This window comes from Spinacia oleracea, chromosome 5 (genome assembly GCF_020520425.1).
Source record: "Spinacia oleracea cultivar Varoflay chromosome 5, BTI_SOV_V1, whole genome shotgun sequence".
In the NCBI taxonomy this organism is placed as follows: Eukaryota; Viridiplantae; Streptophyta; class Magnoliopsida; order Caryophyllales; family Amaranthaceae; genus Spinacia; species Spinacia oleracea.
This window is the reverse complement of record NC_079491.1, coordinates 7716161-7739052: the sequence shown is the minus strand read 5'-3', so window position 1 is coordinate 7739052 and position 22892 is coordinate 7716161. Positions and strand designations below refer to the sequence as shown.

The 22892-nt window shown below is 42.8% G+C and overlaps 2 protein-coding genes across 3 annotated transcripts; both read right to left on the bottom strand.

Annotated features, from left to right (window-relative positions):
• Window positions 1–1550: 1550 nt before the first annotated feature.
• Window positions 1551–4110, bottom strand: LOC110788086 (cytochrome P450 CYP72A219). Of its 2 annotated transcripts, none has more exons than XM_021992729.2 (5): window positions 3669–4110; window positions 3184–3404; window positions 2858–3102; window positions 2373–2772; window positions 1551–2283 (listed from the first exon to the last, which is right to left on the bottom strand). In XM_021992729.2, exons 1-5 carry the CDS (start codon window positions 3949–3951, stop codon window positions 1858–1860), a joined length of 1575 nt encoding a protein of 524 aa, XP_021848421.2. In that variant the 5' UTR covers window positions 3952–4110; the 3' UTR covers window positions 1551–1857. The 2 variants fall into 2 exon arrangements, with proteins under 2 accessions (XP_021848421.2, XP_021848422.2); XM_021992730.2 differs by having other exon boundaries at window positions 1553–2283; window positions 3184–3409; window positions 3669–3809.
• Window positions 4111–4846: 736 nt separating this feature from the next.
• On the bottom strand, window positions 4847–10136 carry LOC110788087 (cytochrome P450 CYP72A219-like). The gene is made up of 5 exons (XM_021992731.2): window positions 9854–10136; window positions 9059–9276; window positions 7910–8154; window positions 6224–6626; window positions 4847–5542 (listed from the first exon to the last, which is right to left on the bottom strand). The coding sequence occupies exons 1-5, from the start codon at window positions 10134–10136 to the stop codon at window positions 5117–5119; spliced, it is 1575 nt and encodes a 524-aa protein (XP_021848423.2). The 3' UTR covers window positions 4847–5116.
• Between the last annotated feature and the right edge of the window lie 12756 nt (window positions 10137–22892).

The window sequence follows — 22892 nt, the reverse complement described above, 5'->3', positions numbered from 1 at the left end:
CATTGGGGGCGTGCTACGCAATCACCAAGGCAACTTCATATGTCTATTCTCTTCTCCAATCCCCCCCATGGAAATAAACTGTGCGGAAGTCCTAGCCATTCACAGAGCCGTCACCATCACTCTAGCTAGCACACAGCTCCAACACTCCTCCTTCGTGCTAGAATCAGACTCCGCGAATGCGGTGACATGGTGCAACAGCGACACCGGGGGACCATGGAACCTAAATTTCCACCTCAACTGCATCAGGAACATGCGCCTGCACGACCCACCTTTCACTATTGTTCACAAGGGTCGATCCTCAAACATGGTGGTTGACTCCCTTGCAAAGCAGGGCCTTCACCGTAGCTCCGAATTTATAGCATGGACATAATTTGCATTCCATTCACGTAGAGTTGTACTAATTGCATTTTGGCTACTCTACTTTTTGTCCCCTGGAACTCTGTAATCTTATGAATTAATAAAGATTACAAATTATCAAAAAAAAAATAAAAAATGAAAACTTCCAATTCTCTGATTATTAAATCCATTCATTTGGGTCTTCTTTTGGTACGACATTTGGAATTTTTTTTGATATCAGTATTTTTTTACTTCTCCAATCGAATAAGATTGTGAAAAGAAAATGTTCATGATCATTTAGTAAACAATGAAATCCATAAATTATATTATGGACACGTGTGCACGATGTTGATTGTGCACCAAAAGAAGTACATGGTTAAAGACATAAACACCTTTGGTGAATATCATACAATTCATTCTAAATGCATATAAAATCAACGAGCCCAATCCTCGTGTTTAGTTGCCAAAAATATCTTTTAATACCAACACTACTAATTACTTTTGGAATGGCAAGCCATTGGATCCTTTCCCTAATTCTTTAAGTCGCATAGGTTTGATCCTGTAGAATATGAGCAGATTATCTTAGGTTGTAGATGTTATTTTCAACTAGTAAGCCTCTCCCAAGTGCTATGGCACCCCGGTGTACGATTCATTTCCGCGATGCCCTCTGATACCGTACCATCAAAGCCTGAACACGGTGCTCAGATTATCCCAATTCACTAGTTTTACTAACACTATACATGTTATTGATAGCAATACAGAGCTTACTGTAAGTGATTCCATTTCTGGTTATTTTTTGTGGATTTCCAGTGAAATATTAAGATAAAAAAAAACAGAGGAAACAGGGGTTTGATCAGTAGATGTGAGATGGGGATAGCTGGTAACTCATTGGTTCTAATTCGAAAGTCAACTCCCAATTTTTTATTTTTTTATTTATTTTGTCTGATGTGAGAACTGTGGGGAACTTCGTACCTTTCTTAAAGATTGTTCTATTAGACTCTTGATGATTTCTGAGACACTTAAATATAAATATCCAATTTTATACGTATAACTGTATAAGAAGTTGATATAATAAAACTATACATTAAAATGAACCTAACAAGATCTCACGTGAATAATATTTGAGGCTGGACTAGGTGGAGGGATTAGCCTTTATGATCCCGCTCAATGTGTTGAGCCTTTTTCTTGGAGAACTTCTCAGTAAGAAGAAAACACCAGATTGAATTCCTAGTATGAAACATCTTATGCTCTACATCATTTCATGTTCATAGGAATTATATACTGGTATAGTTTTGACACAATAAATAAAAAATTTCCTAAAGGTCGAAAAATAGAATTGGACTTCAAAGTACAGTGGTTTGAAGTAAGGAGTAAAATTCAAAATCTAAGAAACATCGCTTAGAAGTTTACATTCCAGACAAATTTCATAGACGAACTTAAGCTTCCGAAAACACACATTCAAGCACTTTATTCGGCTAATGTGCAATACATTAACACTCTGATTGCACATTTGGAATACGATCAAAGTTTGTTTAGGATAATCTGAGCACCGTGTTCAGGCCGTAGAAACACTAAGTTCTTGGGTGCATGAACATAAGATGGTGAAAGCTCCAAGGAAAAGTGTTGAAGAATCATGGATAATGCCATTTTTGTTTCTGTAATCGCAAATTTTTCCCCAATGCATATTCTTGGTCCCCAACCGAAGGGAAAAAACGAGTTATTCCCTTTTGTTGCCTTAGAAATCCCTTCAGAGAACCTGTCTGGCTTAAATTCTTCTGCATCATCACCCCAAACTTCCTTATCTCGGTGAACAGCACTCACAAAGACAGTGATTATTGCACCCGAAGGCACTGATAATGCACCTAGGTTTTTGTCCTTGTGAACCCATCTTGTCAACTGCATTACTGGTGGATAGAGTCTGAGTACCTCATACAATATCATGCTCATCTAAAACAAACAAAAGAACCATATTGTCAGAATATCAGAATTCATTACTGCTTTACCAGAAACTCAGAAAGAACAACAAGAAAACTTACTGTCTTCAAATGGTTTAAACCTTCAAATTCAGGCACATTGTTCCCAAATGTCTGTAAGACTTCTTCTCGTGCTCGTTCTTGCCAATCTTGATGCTTGCTCAACAAAATCAATGTCCAAACTAAAAGTGTAGATGTAGTTTCCTGTCCAGCCAAGTAAAATAGCTTACACTCATCAACTACCTCTTCCAGACTCAGCCCAGTATGCTGATTCCTGTTATTTTTACCAGCAGCTTTTCGGATTTCTTTTAAATTGGAATCCATGAGTATACCCAATAGGTCATCCTTAACTGCTTCTCCAGCCTCAATTTCCTCCTTCCTCTTGTTAATAATTGCATTCAGTAAACTATGTATCGTATCTTGTATCTTCTTAAATCTCCTATTTCTGGGTGTTGGAATGAATCTGAATACAAACAGCAGACTTAAAACCTTACCAAATTACAATCCTGGGAAATAAAATGCTATATATGATATATGCTATATGTTACCTCATTCCTGGTAAATAAACTGATTGTAGCATAAGCACACCTAAATCAGTCTGCTCCTTGAGAAGTTCAAAGATCCTTTGTCCCTCCTCATAGTTGCTACCAAATGCTGCTCTAGATATCACATCAGCACTGAGTTGCTTTAGATCAGGATACACATCTAGCTCACCTGAACCCCTTTCGGCCACTATCAACTCCCATTTGTTGATTATCTTTTCACAACTGTCACGAAATGCCGGTAACATAAGCTGTAAAGTTCATGTATTCAGTCAGACAGACAGTCATTAGATTACTAGCAACCCAGAAAACCACGCGGAGGAAAAAATGACCTTTAACTTCTCAACATGGAAAGCAGGATTGATCAGCTTCCTGTGTTTGGCCCATTTCTCTCCCTCGTGGTTGACAACCCCGGGAAAAAGCTTTTCAGAAATGTGGTTGATCTTCAGCTTTTGAAATTCCTGCATCTTGGCCAAGGCCTCTCTAATCGTCTCTGGCTTCGAGATTTTTACCATAGGCATAGGGCCAAACCAGATGAAGAAATCCTTCCCCCCTGCACTAAAAATGCCAATCTTTAAATTTGATCATAAATAATATCGCATAATCCCTTATTATTATATGATCATAAACTCTGAAATCAAAGTCAAAGTGTTGCAACTAATGCGAAATCCAAGGAAGTGTTTATGAACCAAAAACAATCCTAGAAATCTCAGATCATTAGCAAAATACAAGAACATAAACATACTAAAAGCTCATCACTTTATCAAAAACACCAAATTCAACAAAAATTTTACTTGGAGAGGATTAGATCAGATACCAAATTTAGTGGCAAGCTGGTGCCAAAGAGGTTCCACACGCGGGAAATAATCATGTGAAAAGCCATCCATGGGGTTTTTTAACGCCTCGGCGTGCATGGAGATGAACTCTTTCATATCTCCAAACAAGAATTTGTAAGAAGTACCTGAGAAACCATGTTGTCTAAGCAATTTCTCCAGCTTCTTTGGCTTCAACCATACCCAATTCACCAGCTTTATTAACACTGTTACTACTACTATGCATACTATTGATAGCAAGACAGAGCTTGCTGTAACTGTTTCCATTTCTGGGAATTTTCAGTAAAGATTTTCAGTGAAATCTTTAGATAAAAACAGAGGAAACAGGGGTTTGATCAGTTGATGTAAGATGGGGATAGCTGTTAACTCATTGGTTCTGATTCGAAAGTCAACTCCTATTATTATTTTATTTATATTTTGTCTGATGTAAGGATTGTGCAGAACTTAGTCCTTTCCTTGGAGATTACTCCATTCGACTCTTGATGGCATAGGCGGATCCAAAACAATATAATTCCTCCATTTCGGAAATATCGCACTATTTGTTTTTATACTATTCACACTACGACTTTGGCCATTTTTTGTGATTCGTACGTAAGAAAATTTTAGTCATGTGGGGTCGTGTTAGATTCGTGTCGATATATATATTCTAAATATTAATTTTTGTAATTTTTATTTGCACATGATTTGATATAATAAGAGTCAAAGTAATGATTAGAGGATTAACAGTCAACCATGGTGCGATATTTTTGAACGGATGAATTATTAGAGGATGCAAATAGTAACTCGTACAAATTATCTGATCTTATAAAATAAAATAAAAACATCTTACTTTAAGTGGGGTTGATATAATAAAAGTATATTCGTTGAAATGAATCTAACAAAAATACAAAATCTATCTATTATTTATTCTACATTAGTAGTAATTGATGATCATAGTTTTTAAAATTTCATCCCAGAAAATGCAATAGGGAAATCTTTAAGGGGTCTCGGTGAACCCTTTTGTGGCCCAAATTATGATCCATTTCAATGTATTTGGGCTTTTTCTTGGAGAATTTCTCAGTTTACTCCATAAATTGAAGTAGCAAGAACACACCAGATTGAATTCCTAGTATGAAACATCTTATTCTCTAAATCCTTTCATGTTCATAGGAATCAAACACTGGTTTTGTTTTGACACAAACAAAAAAAAAGTTCCAAAAAGGTCGAAAATAGCTCTTCAAAGATGGGAAACATTTGGTGAAAAATAGAATTGGACTTGGAAGTACAGAGGTTTGAAGTACGGTGTAATATTCAAAATCTAAGAAGCATCATTTAAAGTTTACAACCAGCCGAATTTCATAGACGAACTTAAACTTCCGAAAACACACATCCAAGCACTTTATTTGGCTAATGTGCAATACATTAACCCTCAAATTACACATTTGGAATACGATCAAAGTTTGTTTAGGATAATCTGAGCACCATGTTCAGGCCGTAGAAACACAACATTCTTGGGTGCATGAATGTAAGACGGTGAAAGCTCCAAGGAAAAGCGTTGCAAAATCATGGATACCGCCATTTTTACTTCAGTCATGGATAGTTTTTCCCCAATGCATATCCTTGGTCCCCAACCGAAGGGGATGAACGAGCTAGTCCCTTTTGTTGCCTTAGCAACCCCTTCAGCAAACCTTTCTGGGTTGAATTCTGTTGCATCATCACCCCATATATTGTGATCACACTGAACCATGTTCAGAAACACACTAATCATTGCACCCGAAGGGATTGATAATGGACCCAGGGTTGCATCCTTGTGAACCCATCTTGACACCCTCAACACCGGAGGATACAGTCGGAGAACCTCGTACAATATCATGTTCACCTACACAAACATACCACCCTGTTAAAGTTTCATACTTTGTACCATCTATCTATACTACTCCCTTCGTCCCTTTTTATTCTGTACGCTTTATTTTGTAGTGTTCTATTTTAATCTTTACATTTAAAATCTTTACTTTTATATTGTACAATAAATGTCTTTAATATTCTATCAAAAATCGGCCAACGTGATTATTTTAATCGAGCCTTGATGATGTAATTTCTTCGGACTATTGTCTTGCGATGAATGAAAACTAGCGCCCTATTTTGAATAAAAGTAAAAACATTATCAATAAAGGTAATTTGCATTGTTTTGAAACAAAAATGGAGGAATCTTATCAACATTAATTAGTTGTTAAATCGCGTGCATGATACCAAACGTAAAGAATTACGGAGGAATAACAAAGGACGACACAGGAAGTAATATTTTAAGATTGTATGTTTTTCATACCATGATGCCGCTTGTTCCTTTAATTTATTTTTATTTTTTGTACGTAAAACTATTCATCCTTTAAATTTCTCCTTCTTAATTAGATGTTCTTTTCCCGGAAAACTAATTATATTTGTTTCACATTCTAATTTCAATTTCATTATATTCCACATGCATCCTATTTTATTATTTCAAAATTTTCGTATCCTCTATATTTCAGTTTCAGTGATATGCTAGAGTAACGGAAAAACTTACTGTCTTCAGACGGCTTAAACCTTCAAAGTCAGGCAATTTATCTCCAAAAAACTGCAACACTTCTTCTCGTGCTCGTTGTTGCCAATCTTGATGCTTACTTAACAAAATCATACTCCAAACTAAAAGTGTAGATGTAGTTTCTTGTCCAGCCAAGTAGAATAGCTTACACTCATCAATCACCTCTTCAAGACTCATTCCAACATTCTGATTATTCTTGTTATTTTTACCAGCAGCTTGTTGGATTTCTTTCGAATTGGAATCCAACAATATACCCAAAAGGTCATTTTTCACAGCTTCTCCAGCCTCAGTTTCTTCCTTCCTCTTGTCGATAATTGCCTTTAATAAAGTATACATTTGACCTTCATTCTGCTTAAATTTCCTACTGTTTGCTGTTGGGATGTAACTGAAAGAAAACAGCGGCAGGATTAACCGACCCGATACAAAACCGGTCCGAAAACATGGAGTAGGTCTTAAACAAAATTTTGTGACCCGGGAACCCACTTTAAAACCTGAAAATTAATGGGTCAAAACCTGGCCTAGCCCGTTTTTACACAACCCATTGAAAATTTTGTTGTATTTAATTTATAGTATTAAATGAAATTATGAGGAACTTTAAGCAAAACAAACACGTTATTGTTACTATTAAGGGTGAGCAAAAATTCAGGGTATCCTGAATCGGAACCTGTTAGGAACCTACGGTTTCGGAACCGGTACATGTTATGTAGGTTCCCGTTCCGGGTAACAAAATTGGGAGCCTGGTTCAACAGGTTCCGGTTCCGGTTCTCAATTCTTCAGAACAGGTACCTTGTTGGGTACCCTACTACCCTGTACACACCAATTCTAATATGAATTACCCAAAATAAGGGTTCGGGCCTTCTAAAAATGCTTCCTATGCCTAAAATATAAAACCATCCAAGCTAGATTTTGGAAAATATAAATATAAGCTTACAATTTAAGCCCAAGCTATAAAACAATCAAAGCACAAACCATAAAGTAGATTTTTTTTCTCGATAAATTAGCAATAATTTATTTAAATTTTTAAAATGACAGGGTACCCTGAATCGAAACCTGTTGGAACAGGTTTCGATTCCGGTTTCGTTTCTCATTTTCAGGAACATGTTGCAACAGGTTCCTATTCCGATTCCCATTTTCAGGAACATGTTGCAACAGGTTCCGATTCCGATTCCCATTTTCAGGAACATGTTGCAACAGGTTCCTATTCCGATTCCCATTTTCAGGAACATGTTGCAACAGATTCCGATTCCGGTTCCTGAAATTTTGACAGGGTACCTAGCTTGTTGTGCTCACCCTTAGTTACTATTGTGGGGTGTAATGTGATTTTAATTTGAATAACACGTCATTTTTTTGGTTTAATGGTTGATTTTGACTACATATATTCTTATGTAGGATACTTTGGTAATTTGTGCACTTATTTTTAATATATTTATTAAGCACATCAATAAAAAAAAATAAGCACATTTTAAAATCTATCTAACATGTTGGGTCGATCGGAACCGAATCAGAAGGCTCTGGGTCATGAACAAACATTCCAACCCAAGGCCCAACCCAAACTAATCTGAACCGAAAAGTAAAATAATATCCGGACCAGACCGATCTATTTGACAAGTCTACTTAATTTGGTTAATAAAATCATTAAGTAGTGAATGTTATAAATTTGTTAATTACCTGAGTCCGGGGAAATACATTGATCGTTCCAAATGATGAGCTAATACAGACTGTTCCTGGATGATTTCAAATATCTTATGTCCCTCCTGATAGTTGCTACCGAAAGCAGCTCGAGAGATGACATCAGCACTGATTTGCATTAGATCGGATGACACGTCCAGCTCAACTCTACCCTTTTCAGATACTAACATCTCCCATTTGTTCACAACCTCCACACAACTATCATGAAATGCCGGTAACATAAGCTGCAATCACCATTAAAACAAAACTTAAAATTATGAGGTCATTTGGCCCTACTTAAAATTTGACTAGTTTTTATTATGTGCCATGCACAAGTTTATTTTTGTTTTAACCAATATTAATTTGTAGGCGATTTGAATAAAAAAAAATTAATAATTAGTATATCAAGTTAATCACCTATGGTGAAGTCATATACTCCGAACCATATTGATAGTCAATTACAGGTTTAATATCTTTTGCAATGTGTGAATTATGAGGTCATTAGACCCTACTTAAAATTTAATTTTTCTGTTTGTCTTCTACAAAATCTTCAAATTTTGGACATGCACTCAAATTATCAAAATAATATTTTGCACGCACTAATATATTCTTCTTGAAGCCGTCACTGGAGTTAGGCATGGGTTGGTCCAGTACACAGACTGAACGAGTCAGGCGCAGCACGAGAGGCAAGACGATGGGTCATGAGCTGCATGGACGTCATTTTAGAAATTTAGCACCAACCCCACACAAGTATGACAGCGGGCCCCCACATTAGCACGCTTATTTGTTAAAGAATAAAAAAAAATCTTAAAATCGGTAAGAGAGCACGCTAGGACTGCACGGTACGCCTCGGCTTGGCACGTGAGACGGTTAAACATGGGCCTAATTTATGGAAGAGAGGCATGTGCCCCACACTGCACGACTTTCCTTTGGCCCGTTTAAGCACAGCCCTTTAGGGCACGAAGGCCCCCACATGTGGGCCTACACGGCCTTAAATCAATGAAACGTTTGGAGTTAGAGGCGAGTTTTGGGGTCACAACAACTAGCAATCCATGAAATCAATGTGTAACCGTGAAATCAATGTTTCCTTAATCTATGATGGATTGATTTGTAACAAAATGAAATGAAGAGTTAAAGGAAATATATAACCTTCAACTTCTCGACATGGAAAGCGGGGTTAATCAGCTTCCGATGTTTGACCCATTTCTCTTCCTCGCAACTTATAAGCCCTGGCAAAAGTCTGTTGAAAATTGGGCTCAACTTCACCTTTCGAAACTCGTCTGTCTTAATCAAGAGTTCTTTAATCAACTCTGGCTTTGAGATTTGTATTACAGGTATCGGGCCAAACCACATGAAGAAGTTGTTTCCTGCATTAGTCATATCACAACTCACAAGAGAAATTAATCAAATAAAGGTCGTCTGTTTTTATAATCAAACAAAGATCTTTTGTTACATGTTCAATTTAGGTTATGTTCTGTTTCTTAATTTATTTATTTATACTTGTTTCATATAAAATAAGTTCATACTTGTGTATAAGATCATGCTCATAATAAACAAATAAAACCACATCCAAGTTCAATTTAGGACTAAAACAAGTTCTGACTAAAACAAGTTCTAATAAGTTCACATCAACAAATTCAATTAAATGAAAACCACCTGATAGTGAAAACAACACACCTTAATATGTTCTCCCTTTGTTACTTACTTTATCAAGTTCAACACCTGAATAGGTGATTGTTAACTGCTAATCAGTTGATTGTATGAGTTGTTTGCATAAAACATGATCATTTTAGATCAAATTCTGTTTACATCGTTTTGTCTATAACTCCTTGCACACCAACAACAACAACAACAACAACAACAACAGCAACAACAACAGCAACAACAACAACAACAGCAACAACAAAACTACTCCGTACATCAATGAGAGATTAGAGTACGTACCGAATTTAGTGGCAAGATGATGACGGAAAGGATCGATACGAGGAAAATAATCATGGGAGAAACCATCCATGGGGTTTTTTAAGGCTTCAGTTAGCATCGAGGCGGAATCTTTGTCATCCCCAAACAAGAATTTGTAAGAAGTTCCAGATAAACCTTGTTGTCTGAAAAACTTTTCCAGCTTCTTTGGCCTTAACCATACCCAATTAACCACTTTCATTAACAATGGCACTACTATTATACATACTACTGACAGCAAAACAGAGCTTTCTGCCATTTTCTCCATTTGGGGTGGGGGGATTTATTTGACTGAAATCAGAAGATAGAATCTGGTTTTATATAGGAGGATGTATATCAGTATATGTTTCAAGCAAACAAATTTAGTGTCCACCTATGACGTATTGTGCTGATGTGTCGCTTGTTTGAATTGGAAAGTAAAGATTTTTAACCTATACAATATTATTAGAATCAATGAAAATGGAAGGAAATCTTAATATCCTCATTTGCAAATTGAATATGTAATTATTATTCTTTTCTGAAAATTATTTATATTTGTATAGGAAATTGAGAAAATACCTCTATATAATTTGTCTAGGAAATTAAACTAAAAAATACATTCACAAAATTTGTATAGGAAATTATTGAAAAAATACTCCATAAAAGAACAAGAATTAAAAAAAGGACGTACGTTCATAGTCTACTCTCCTCTCTCTTTGCTCTTTATTAATTCTGATTTTACGCCTCCGGAAATAATTAGTGGGTTGTACGGGTTAGTCTTGTAGTCTCCAATTGGATGTGTAACCTTGTCATTGCGACAAAAGAACATGCGATATACTTCTGTATTATATACTTCGTATTTGTTGTTACATGAACTAATCCGTACTATTCCGGGTCAATCTAAAAGTTGTTTCGCAAAGCATAAGTTTTTGTTAGTGAAATTTAGCAATATCATAAAAGCAATTAAGGCAGCTTAATTAAGTCAACTTAGTTTGACATTTGTGCATCATGCAAATGTTGGTATTTCCACTTTGTTCTTCCCCAAATTGCATGGTTTTGTTTTCCTCTTCCCTGTACTATTATTTTCCTCTCGGGCTATTTGACCTTCCGTTAGCTTCCCTATGCTATTGCTTCCTACAATTTCAAAATTTTAATTTTTAAAGCTCGTTTGCCATCTGTTTGGGCTCCCAATTGATTCTCAATTGGGTCACTAAGTCCAAAGCCCAATGGCTCTAAACAAACAGCATCAAACCCACCAATGGCTAGTCAGCCATCCATCAAGGCCCAAGGCCCAAAAGCAATAAATGACCTATGGGCATTTATTATGCAAACACTATAAATAAGCCGCCAAGGCTCACACCTCAAGGTACGTCCAATTTATCGCCTTAAGACTACTCTTCTAGAGAACTTCTCTCTAGAATCCGAGCATCGTTCTTACTTAGGCATCGGAGGGGCTTTCCTCGGAAACACCCCCGAGGCTAGTGACTTTGCTCTTGTGCAGGTGAATTCGGACTCTACTCATTCAAACAAGCAAGATCTTCAACACATACAAAAGGGCCTTCCTTCGAAGCCCATTGTTTCCATCTTTACAACACCGGAACAATTTGGCGCCGTCTGTGGGGAAGAACACTTCAAAGCCTTTGAAAAACATCAATCACCTCTTTCCGCGAAAATGGTGAATGATGTTGTTAACAACAATGACGACGATATGATGGTGCGGTCAGATTCAGAATCTGACCAAGAGGAGCACCCTCAATCGATGGCGAGGTCACAGCCAAGCAGAGCTACGACCGCCACAAATGCAGGACCTCCGATTCCAACTAGGGAAGAGCTCACTGCGGCCATGACCATCATGCAAAACTTCCTCTTCAATGAGAAGCAGCAAGGACTGGCAAATGACCGCAGAGAAGAGAGGAGGACCAGGCGAAGGCTGAACGAGCCACCCAGTGCGGAAGTGTCCAGACCCGAACAAGAACTCCTTCCCTTGACAGGTACACAGTTGACGTCGAGGTGGATGGAAAGCACGTGGGACACCCAAAAAAAGGCACAACAGCAACCAGATTGGTTTGCGAGACCATCGCCTACTCCAACAGCTCTCCAAAGCGAATCAACTACTCGTAACACTCGGGTCCGAAGCTCGGTGCTCAGCAGGTTGAGGCCCTCGGTCCACTCAAGGTTAAGACCCTCGATCCATACGAGACTCGGGGTGGGCGAGCCAAGCAGATCTGGCGAACGACCCGAGGTCAGTAGCCGAGAGAGAAGAAGAGACATGAGGCATGATCGAACCCCTAGCCCCCATCGTACGCCCGAACGTTCTAATCACAGAACCTCGGCAAACGAAGGCATCAGGGCTAGACTCGGGAAAAGAATCATGACTCCCACGTCATCCCCTTTCTCGGACGAGCTGATCATGGAAGAAATACCGAAGGTAAGACTGCCAGCGCACCTAACCTACAGCGGAATCACAGATCCGAGGGATCATGTCATCTCCTACGAGCAGCAAATGTTCTTGAGTCCCTACTCCGAAGCATGTTGGTGTAAATATTTCCCAACCATGCTAACCGGAGTGGCGGGAGAGTGGTTTAGATCGCTGCCGAAGGGATCGATCAAGAGCTGGAAAAAGCTGAAAAAGAGATTCTGCACACAGTTCGTGAGCAACAATCGCCCCGAGCGAACCACAGCAGAACTGACCTCAATCCAACAAGAAAGAGACGAAAGTCTGAGAGAATTCATGGCCAGATTCATGAAGGAATCAACAAACATACCAAACTTGCAGCCAGACGTGGCCATCTTCGCCTTGAAGCACGCGCTCCAGGAAGGGAAATTCCGTGACGAACTCTCAATGAAGAACCCCTCCAGAATAGCTGACGTGCTCCAAATGGCTGATGCGTTCATCAGAACCGAAGAGTTCAACAAGGCCGCTGCAAGATTGAAGGGATCGTCGGATCCGAGAGACACAAAGAATACCCAGAGCAAGCCCGAGGGCAGCTCAAGGAAGGGGAAAGAGAAAGTAGGAGCTAGAGAGATGAGCCCGAAGAAAGACGGGAGAAGGGGTGAACTTCAACCCAAATACACCAACTACACTCCACTAGCTCTGCCCCGAAAAGAGATATTTAGCCTCAACAGAAATGATGAAAAGTGGAAACTACCGGGGAAGCTCAAGTCCAACCCAGCTCGGAGAAACAAGAACAAGTGGTGCGAGTTCCATGATGACTTCGGTCACCACACCGAAGAATGCAACTCACTGAAAGACAACATTGAGGACCTCGTTCGCCGAGGCTACCTGAAACAGTACTTGTTAGACCGAAGGGAGGAAAAAGAAAAGGCCGCCAGTGGCAAACAACATGAGCAACCCCAGAAGAGGGTCTACGAAGCAACAGGACATAAGAAAAACGACATCCTGGTGGTGTTCGGGGGGCAGAAGTCTGGCCAGGCCAGCAAGAAACACCTAAGAGCCCTCTCCCATCGGGTCAACTTCAGCGCGGTGGGAGACAACCAGCCACACCCCCCGAACATGACCTTCACTGCTGATGATTGCTTCGGAGTCCAGTACAAACATGACGATCCTCTGGTCATTTCCATGGACCTCAACAACCACAACGTACATCGAGTGTTAGTCGACGGAGGAAGTGCCGTCAATATCATCTTCAGAAACTGCTTCGAGCAGCTGATCCTCGAAGAGCCAGAGGAAGCACTGACGAAAGTCAGTTATCCTCTGATCGGATTCAACGGATCCGCAGCTATCCCTCGAGGAAAGATCACCCTGCCAGTCACAGTGGGCGAAGGCCAGGCAGCAAAAACCCTTCGGGACGAATTTTTGGTGATGGACTGCGACTCCGTATACAACGTAATCATGGGGAGAACCATGATTCACAAGATGCAAGCAGTCCCCTCCACATACCACCAGCTGATGATATACGTCTCGGATGCAGGATTCGCCGAACGAATCAGAGGTGATCAAGAAGTGGCGAGAAGAACCTGCCACACTGCTGTCCGAAAGCCCAAACTAGGGGACGGCCCCGAGGAAGAAAAAGGAGCTACGGGAGAGGAAAGCGAGGCAAAAAGGAGAAGAGCAAGCACGAGCAGCTTGTCTCCCGCAGAAGTTGATGCCCGCCCCGAAACCCTATCTCCCGAACCAGATCAAGAAATGGAGGATATCTTCCTCGAAGAGGATTCAGACAGGAGCGTCCGAATAGGCAAGGGCCTAAGCTCGGGGCTCCGAATCGATTTGATCCGATTACTCAGGGATCATAAAGACATCTTCGCATGGTCAGCAGCAGATATGCCAGGGATAAATCCGAAGCTGATTTGTCACAAGCTGGACGTCAACGCTGAAGCTCGGCCAGTCAAGCAAAAAAAGAGGAACTACTCCTCGTAGAAAAACAAAGCCATCGCCGAGGAGGTGAAAAAGTTGCAGGAGGCCGGATTCATTGAACCATGCATGTATCCGAAATGGCTGGCCAACGTGGTGATGGTCAAAAAAGCGAATGGCTCCTGGCGAATGTGCGTGGATTTCACAGACCTGAACCGAGCCTGCCCCAAAGACTGCTATCCCCTGCCAAGGATAGATCAATTGGTTGACTCCACCAGCGGCCATGCACTGCTCAGCTTCATGGATTCCTTTTCAGGCTACCACCAAGTATTCATGCACCCCGATGACAGAGCAAAGACAGCGTTCATCACAAGCGCAGGAGTGTTCAACTACAAAATGATGCCTTTCGGCTTGAAAAATGCCGGAGCCACCTACCAGAGGCTAGTTGATCACGTCTTCGCCGACCAGAAAGGGAGGAATGTGGAGGTCTATGTGGATGACTCCATCGTAAAAAGCATCAAGGAGGAAGACCACGTCAAAGACTTGGCAGAGACCTTCGGAAATCTGAGGAAATACAGCATGAAGCTGAACCCAAAAAAATGCGTCTTCGGGGTGAAGTCAGGGAAATTCCTCGGATTCATGGTGAGCGAAAGAGGAATTGATGCGAACCCAGACAAAGTCCAAGCGGCATTGGATTTACCCGAGCCGAAGACCAAGAGAGATGTGCAGAGGCTAACCGGCAGGTTAGCCGCACTAACAAGGTTCATATCAAAAGCCTCGGACAAGGGAGCCCCCTTCTTCAAAGCACTGAAACCAAAGAACCTCCTCGGAGGAGAAGCAGAACCAGTCAAGAAAAAGGGGGTCCCGAGGAAAGTGGATCCCGAACTGATATGGGAACAGGAGCAAAAAGAAGCTTTTCAGCAACTCAGAGCCCACCTAGCTCAACTGCCGACACTGGCCAGACCAAAGGAGGGGGAAACCCTGTACCTATATGTCGCAGTTAGCCCTGGAACCGTCAGCGCAGTGCTTCTTCGGGAAGAAGAAAAGAAGCAACAGCCAATCTACTTCACCAGCCGAACACTCACAGGGGCCGAAACCCGGTACCCACTCATCGAGAAAGTCGCATATGCAGTAGTGGTAGCTGCACGAAAACTGAGGCCATACTTCGACTCCCACCAGATCACAGTGCTAACTGACCAACCGCTCGAAAAAGTACTCGACAAAATAGAGAGGTCAGGAAGATTGGCTGCCTGGGCCTTCGAACTATCAGAGTTCGGCATCAAATATCAGCCGAGGACAGCAATCAAAGCACAAGCATTGGCAGACTTCTTGGCCGAGTGCTCATACCAGGAAATGCTGGATGATACGAAAAGCACTTGGGAGGTCTTCACTGACGGATCTTCCACAATAAACGGCTCAGGAGCAGGAGTTGTACTAATCCCCCCGACGGGGAAAAGCATAGAGTATGCATTGAAGTTCGGCTTCAAAGCAACCAACAACGAGGCCGAATATGAGGCCGCAATCGCAGGGAAAGAGCTTTGTTTATCCCTGGAGGCCGAGCATGTTTGCCTCAAAACTGATTCCCAGCTTGTAGCCAACCAGATCCGAGGGGAGTATGAGGCCAAATGGCCCAGCATGACAGCCTATTTAGCAAAAATTAAATCCTTAACGTCAAAGTTAAGATCCTTTGAAGTCATCCTCATCCCCCGAGGACAAAACACGCAAGCAGACGCACTGTCAAAACTCGCAAGCTCAACACTCATCGACCTAAACAGGTCGGTCCACGTGGAAGTTCACCAAGAGAGAAGCATCGACTTGCTACCCACCACAGTATGCAGCTTACGTACCGAACCTAGCTGGATGGACGCAGTAGTTGCATACAAAGAAAGGGGAGAACTTCCCGAAGATAAGCTGCAAGCGAGAAAACTGAAAAGATTCAACAAATGGTTCATCATCAGCGCCGAAGGAGAGCTCATGAGGAAATCATTCTCTGCTCCGCTGCTAAAATGTGTGGGTCCAACAGACGCTGACTACATCCTAAGGGAAATCCACCTCGGGATATGCGGAAACCACATTGGAGGTAGGACATTGGCACATAAAGCCCTTCGGGCTGGGTACTGGTGGCCCACTATGGTTTCCGAGGCAAAGCAGATGGCAAGGAAATGCGAGAAATGCCAAAAGTTCGCACCAGCCATCCATCAACCAGCTCAAACCCTACAATCAACAATGTATCCCTTACCATTCGCACAGTGGGGGTTAGACATCATTGGTCCCTTCCCCTCAGCGACGAACCAGAAGAAGTGGTTGATTGTAGGAGTCGACTATTTTAGCAAATGGATCGAAGCCGAAGCTGTCTCCTCCATCACCGAACCTCAGGTCCGCAAGTTCATATGGCAGAACATCATCACAAGGTTCGGCATACCAAGACTGATGGTCTTCGACCACGGGAAACAGTTCGACAACACCCCGTTGCAAAAGTGGTGCAAACAGTTCGGCATACATCTAGCTTACTCGGCAGTCTGCCACCCACAAAGCAACGGGCAAGCCGAAGCTGCTAACAAACTCATCCTCAATGCACTCAAGAAAAGAGTCGAGGACGACAAAAACAAGTGGTTAGAAGAGCTACCCGGAACGCTATGGTCCCTTCGGACCACTGAGAAAGAAGCTACCGGGCAAACACCGTTCCACCTTGTATATGGATCCGAAGCCGTAATCCCTGTGGAAATCGGAACAGAAAGCCTGAGGATCCAGGCATACAACAGGTATGATGGGCTCCAGGGAGAAAGCAACAACCAACTTCTGGCTGAAGCTCTCGATCTACTGGACGAAGCTCGGAACGATGCAAGGACACTCAACGCAGCCTATTTGCAGAGGGTCAACAAGCATTACAACCGAAGAGTCAACGCCAGACCCCTAAAAGTCGGTGATCTAGTGCTCAGAAACGCCGCCTCGGTTCAGAAAGGACGGATCCATGGCAAACTCTCAGCCACTTGGGAAGGACCATACATCATCCACTCCGAAAAAAGGCCAGGCACGTTTATGCTGAAACAGTTAGATGGAACAATTCTGAAGAACCATTGGAATACCGATGTTCTCAAGAAATATTTTGTATGATCTTTGTCTGTAAGCCAAGTAAGTCGTTTAATGAGAAGAGGAAAGCCATTGGCACCATGTGTTTCATTAAACTTATCTCTATATTTATTGTCCCCTTTATATATGCAGCCTCGGATCTGATCAATCCGAGACTAAAAACAGGTTGACTTTGCCCATTCCTTGATAAAATGCAAGGAATGACCAAATCATACATTTCAGGGAATCGTCCAGAATCCTCGGATTCGCGATAACCAAATAAAACTTGTTCGCCACAAACAGTCGCTCGAATCAAGTTATAAAACTCCGGCTCAGATCCACGGATCGCCGAAGGCATAACTAAGAGGCAGACTAGCGATCTCTTGCCCAGGTTTCCGAACCACAAGAGATCGGAAGAACAATCCAGACCTCTGAGCAGATCGACGGATTTGAAGAGTCTGGAAACTAAAAGAGTCTCTTAGCAGATCTACGGATTTGAAGAACTCATAAACTAAAGAGTCTCTTAGCAGATCTACGGATTTGAAGAACTCATAAACTAAAGAGTCTCTTAGCAGATCTACGGATTTGAAGAACTCGCAAAACTAAAAGAGTCTCTTAGCAGATCTACGGATTTGAAGAACTCGCAAAGTTAAAGAGTCTCTTAGCAGATCTACGGATTTGAAGAACTCATAAACTAAAGAGTCTCTTAGCAGATCTACGGGTTTGAAGAGCTCGCAAAGATAAAAAGTCTTAACAAATCTACGGATTTAAAGAGCTCGCAAGATCAAAAGGTTTTCAGCAAGTCTACGGATTCAAAGAAAAGCCCGAAAGTACAAAATTGAAAAGCAGCCAAGTAACTAACACTCATTTTTCATTCAATATTTGGGGGAAGTACAAATACATTGAAAACCTCAAAAATTGAAAACAAAATGAAACAGTTAAAATCGGCAGCCATCAACAGACAATACCGGCCTACCGAAGTACTAAGAAAGCAAAAAGAAACGAGTACAACGCAGCGCCGAGGCAAAAGGGGGAAAAGCAAGCACATATTCGGAAGTCCTCAACTGGAACCGACCGACTCTGAAGAAGACGACTGCCCGAATCCCTAACTCTTGGGAGTCTCAGGAGCGGCCCCTAAGGGAGCATCCTTCGAAGAACCCCCAGCAGTAGTATCACCCTCGGAAGTTGCCTTCTGGGCCCGAGCTTCTGCGAGAGCAGCTTGGCGTTCAGCTTCAGCTTCATCTCGATCAGCTTGGCACTCCACCAAGTGGTCCTCGGCCTGCATCCATAGGGGAACTTTCTCGTTCCAAGGGAAGTGAGGCATGTGCTTCGCAAACATGCGCCGAGCACCCAGGATGCCGTTCCAGTACTGCTCTCTACACTGATCAGCAGTGTAGAGGTCGACTCGCTCCTGCTCCAACTTCCGAATATAGTCATCCTTTTCCCGAAGCTTCAGCCGAAGAACAGGCACCTTATCAGCTTGCTGCTGGATCAGCTCCCGATGCTGGACAAAATGGCAAAGCCTTAACTCTGCCTCTTTATGCTCCTTGTCGGCCGCTTCAAATTTAGACTTCATCTCCTGGAAGAGTCTATCTTTTTCCTCAAGTTCGCTAGCGAACTTAGCGGCCATATCCTTCTTTTCCTCAGCAAAGGAAGCGATCTTCTCAGCATCCTCTTCAACTCGGAAGATGAGCTGGCCAACCTCGGCCCCAATCTTCTCAGCAGACTCTCTAGCCTCGCGACTATACAGAAGGTATAGCTGCTTGACTTCCGTAAGCTCGGAGAGGAGTTGCCCAGCCTTCTGGTCCAAAATGGGAATATCACGAGCATAAGCCTCACGATATTTCCTCAATTGTTTCTCCTCAACCGAGCTACACTCGGAAGCGAACGAGGACCAGAAAACAGCCTGGGAACGAGAGAAAGGTGAGAAAAAATAGGAAAAACATAAAACAAAAACACAACTCAAAGAGAAAAATCTAGCAATTACCTCGTTCAGATAGTACTGGGCCATCATAGCCGGATTCCTCTCTTCGGCCCCAGGAACCCTCCACTGCGGGTTAGCACGAAGCAGATTCTCCCGAGCAGCCTCGGGGCCCACCAAGGATCCCACGTGAGCCAAGGGGTCCTCTCCCAAAATCGGAGCCCTGGCATACCGAGCCATCGCCTCCCTTACTTCTTCGGGGATCCGTTTTAGCGGAACATCCGAACAGGGATCAGCATGGATCAGCCTATCCAGGGCCGAGGTAGAAGTAGAACCCAAAGTTGAGTGGCGCCTCTTCCTCGTCAGACCTTGCTCGGGCTGCTCCTCCTCTCCAGCAGAGGGAACCTCCTTCTGAACCTCGGGAACCGCAGCTTCGGGGCCCGAGAGATCTATCATCTCCTTGTCTGGACTCTTCTCTCTCTCGAAGGGAAGATCAGCAGACTCCTTCTCCCCAGCTACCTCAGGGACATCCGAACCAGGAACACAATCGGCTTCAATCGCCTCCATCACCTCGGTGATATCCTGGATTTCAATCCCCAAAGCAGCAGATGGTTTCAGTGGAGAGGGGATGATATCTTCCTCGATCAGCGGCTGGTCCACGGGCGGCGGTTCAGCAACCACCACACTCTTTAACTTCTGCCCTGGCAAGGGCATGAAGTGAAGAAGATTCTTAGGAGGAGGCATGGCTTCCGAAACCGCTTCCTACATAGCAAGTGTTCAAAGATTAGTTTCGGAAAAAGGGAGAAACGAACTACAAAAAAACTCCAAGTCAGAACAAATACCTTCTCCGAGGGCTGAGAAGCCTTTGCTTTCTTCGGATGCGTGGAAGGCCTCAAAAGAGTGCTACCCTTCCTTTTGCGTTGATCCTAAAAAGGGGAGACCAAGGGTCAACGAATGTAAAAGAAGAAAAAGGAAGAAATAGAGAAAAAAGCGTGAAGTACCCGGTTCCTAGATAAAGAGATATCTATCCGAGCCGGAGATGAAACCGAAGGAACGGCACGCGGCACAGCGTCAGTCCCAGGACCCTAAAAGATGGTCCAGGACCAAGACGTTAGCCGACGGCCAACCGAAAAGAAGAAGACAAACAGAAAATCGAGCCTATAAATGAACACTCACCGGGTCCGAAGTTGTCTTCAACACAGGAAGCACAACCTTCACAGGAACAGCTTCAACAGAGGAGGCAGAATCCCACGGATCAGCTCGAACTTCGGATATCCGAGCAACCCCCGAAGGAGACAACACGTAATCCTTCAGGCGAGGATTACGAGGGTTATCTTTTCCGAACTTGTTTTCGGGAGCCGGGTCGTGAATAGTCTTCAAATCCAAAGAAATGCCCAACTTCTTAGGATCAATGCAGCTAAAGCCTTACTCTGCAAAAACAAAGCACAAAACATGTCAGCAAAACGAAGCAGGAAAGAGAAGGACAAACTCACTGAAAAAACGGTCTCAGCCGAAAGACACCTACCCCTGTCAAAAATCCTGCTGAGACCGGCAACAGCAAGAATGTCCTCCCTCAAAATGTAATTGAGATTCGGGAGCCAGCTAGACGGCAGTCGATGGTTATCCTCTTGAGCCAAGAACCACTGGAGGAGGTCCACATAGTGGCGATGATTCCGATCTGGAGCTGCCACACCCCTCATATCAGGATCAGGAGCCACGAACCACTTCGGAGGACGATAAAAGTTGGGATGCTTCGGATCCGTCGGCACACGAACGAGCAACCACTCCGTCTTCCAATTGTGGTCAGAGCTAAGGTAGGGGTACGCCGTGATGTAGTTCGGATCCCCCCTCTTTCGGGACTTCTTGTTGACAATGGTCCACCAACCATACCCATCACCCTTGGAAGCATGGTTGAGAACCAGATCGTGAAGATCCCGAAAAATAGCGACAGAGCAAGGGAAATTGACGAAGTCACACACCCATCTAAATCCGATTATGTGCCTCATAGATTTGGGTGTGAGCTGGGCCAAACTAATGTTGTACGACACCAAAAGCTCGGATACGAACGGATCCAAAGGAAAGCGGAGACCATTCTCCAAATGGTGAGTGTACACGGAAATGAACCCCCTCGGTGGATGAGTCACCCGAGGACGCTCTTGTTCAGGAAGCTCGCACCAGTACCCCAAAGCATGCTGAATTCCGTATAGCTCCTCGGCCTTCCGATGATAATTCCCCAACTTCGCTTCCACCAACCAGTCACCGCTGACCGATTTCTCCAACGGACCGTCGATCTTGGTGGTCTCGTGCAAAATTGAGGAATACCTGCCCTTCGGATCAGCTTCCGTCCAATGAACTGGAAACTCGGGGTAACGACGACGAGCACCCGAAAAGCCAGCTCTCTCACCAGAGGTTGCGCGTTCAGACACGCCAAACCCACCAACTACATCATCTTCAGAAGCATCCCAACCAATCGAACTCTTCTCCAACGGCCTCGCCGAAGGCCGACCCCTCGAAGTTTTCGGTAACCTCCCCGAAGGCACGTTCTCCCTCTCACTAGAGGAGCCAACGACGAACTTGCTTTTGCCCCTATTCTTTGCCATGGTCGCGAAATCTCGATCTAGGGTTTAGATTGAGGGGTAGAAGGAAGAACGAAGAAAAAAAGGAGAACTCAGAAACAAATTACCTTTTTCCGAAGCGGAATTCGCCGATAAAGCGAACAACACAAGTTCCCGAAGTCTAAAGTTGGCCGAATTTCGTAGATCTGAAGAAGCAAATTGCACTGCGATCGCCGGAATTTAGAGAGAGAATGGGTTTGAAAGAAGGAGTAAAAAGTTCGAAAAGAGCAAAGCACCCAGTATTTATAGAAAAGAAAAAGGGCGCATCAACTTCCTCAACCCACAATCTCCACGACACAATACAACTCCCAACACTTGTCATCAATGCAAATCATCCCTTTTCAAAAAAGAGAGGGAACTTTCGGACTTCTGACAGCTGGAAACCCACCCATTTAATTCTAAATGGACCGGGTCTGGGGGGCATGTTGTTTGGGCTCCCAATTGATTCTCAATTGGGCCACTAAGTCCAAAGCCCAATGGCTCTAAACAAACAGCATCAAACCCACCAATGGCTAGTCAGCCATCCATCAAGGCCCAAGGCCCAAAAGCAATAAATGACCTATGGGCATTTATTATGCAAACACTATAAATAAGCCGCCAAGGCTCACACCTCAAGGTACGTCCAATTTATCGCCTTAAGACTACTCTTCTAGAGAACTTCTCTCTAGAATCCGAGCATCGTTCTTACTTAGGCATCGGAGGGGCTTTCCTCGGAAACACCCCCGAGGCTAGTGACTTTGCTCTTGTGCAGGTGAATTCGGACTCTACTCATTCAAACAAGCAAGATCTTCAACACATACAAAAGGGCCTTCCTTCGAAGCCCATTGTTTCCATCTTTACAACACCGGAACACCATCATTCTTGTTTTCAGTTTTTTAAATTTATAACGTTGAAAGTCTTATAATTTATATTAAATTTTTTTTAAAAAAAAAAAAATGCCCAGATCGAGTAATTATAATTGATTTTAAAATTACCAACCAAAAACTACGGAGTACTTTATATAGTTTCATAATTTTGTTTTTGGTTTCCTAAAACAAAAAACTGAGACAAAAAATGATATGAGGGGGGGTTTAGATATAAAGATTATTCTTCTTACTTATATGATAACCTGCGAAACTAATCAACAAA

Coding starts and splice junctions, on each gene's coding strand:
- LOC110788086 (XM_021992729.2), bottom strand. CDS start 3,951: ATGGAAACAGTTACAGCAAGCTCTGTCTTGCTATCAATAGTATGCATA. Junction 2,773..2,857: donor GTTTATTTACCAGGAATGAG/GTAACATATAGC, acceptor GTTTGTATTCAG/ATTCATTCCAACACCCAGAA. Junction 2,284..2,372: donor GTTTAAACCATTTGAAGACA/GTAAGTTTTCTT, acceptor TGTTTGTTTTAG/ATGAGCATGATATTGTATGA.
- LOC110788087 (XM_021992731.2), bottom strand. CDS start 10,136: ATGGAGAAAATGGCAGAAAGCTCTGTTTTGCTGTCAGTAGTATGTATA. Junction 9,277..9,853: donor TCATCTTGCCACTAAATTCG/GTACGTACTCTA, acceptor TGACTAATGCAG/GAAACAACTTCTTCATGTGG. Junction 6,627..7,909: donor ATGTATTTCCCCGGACTCAG/GTAATTAACAAA, acceptor GTTTTCTTTCAG/TTACATCCCAACAGCAAACA.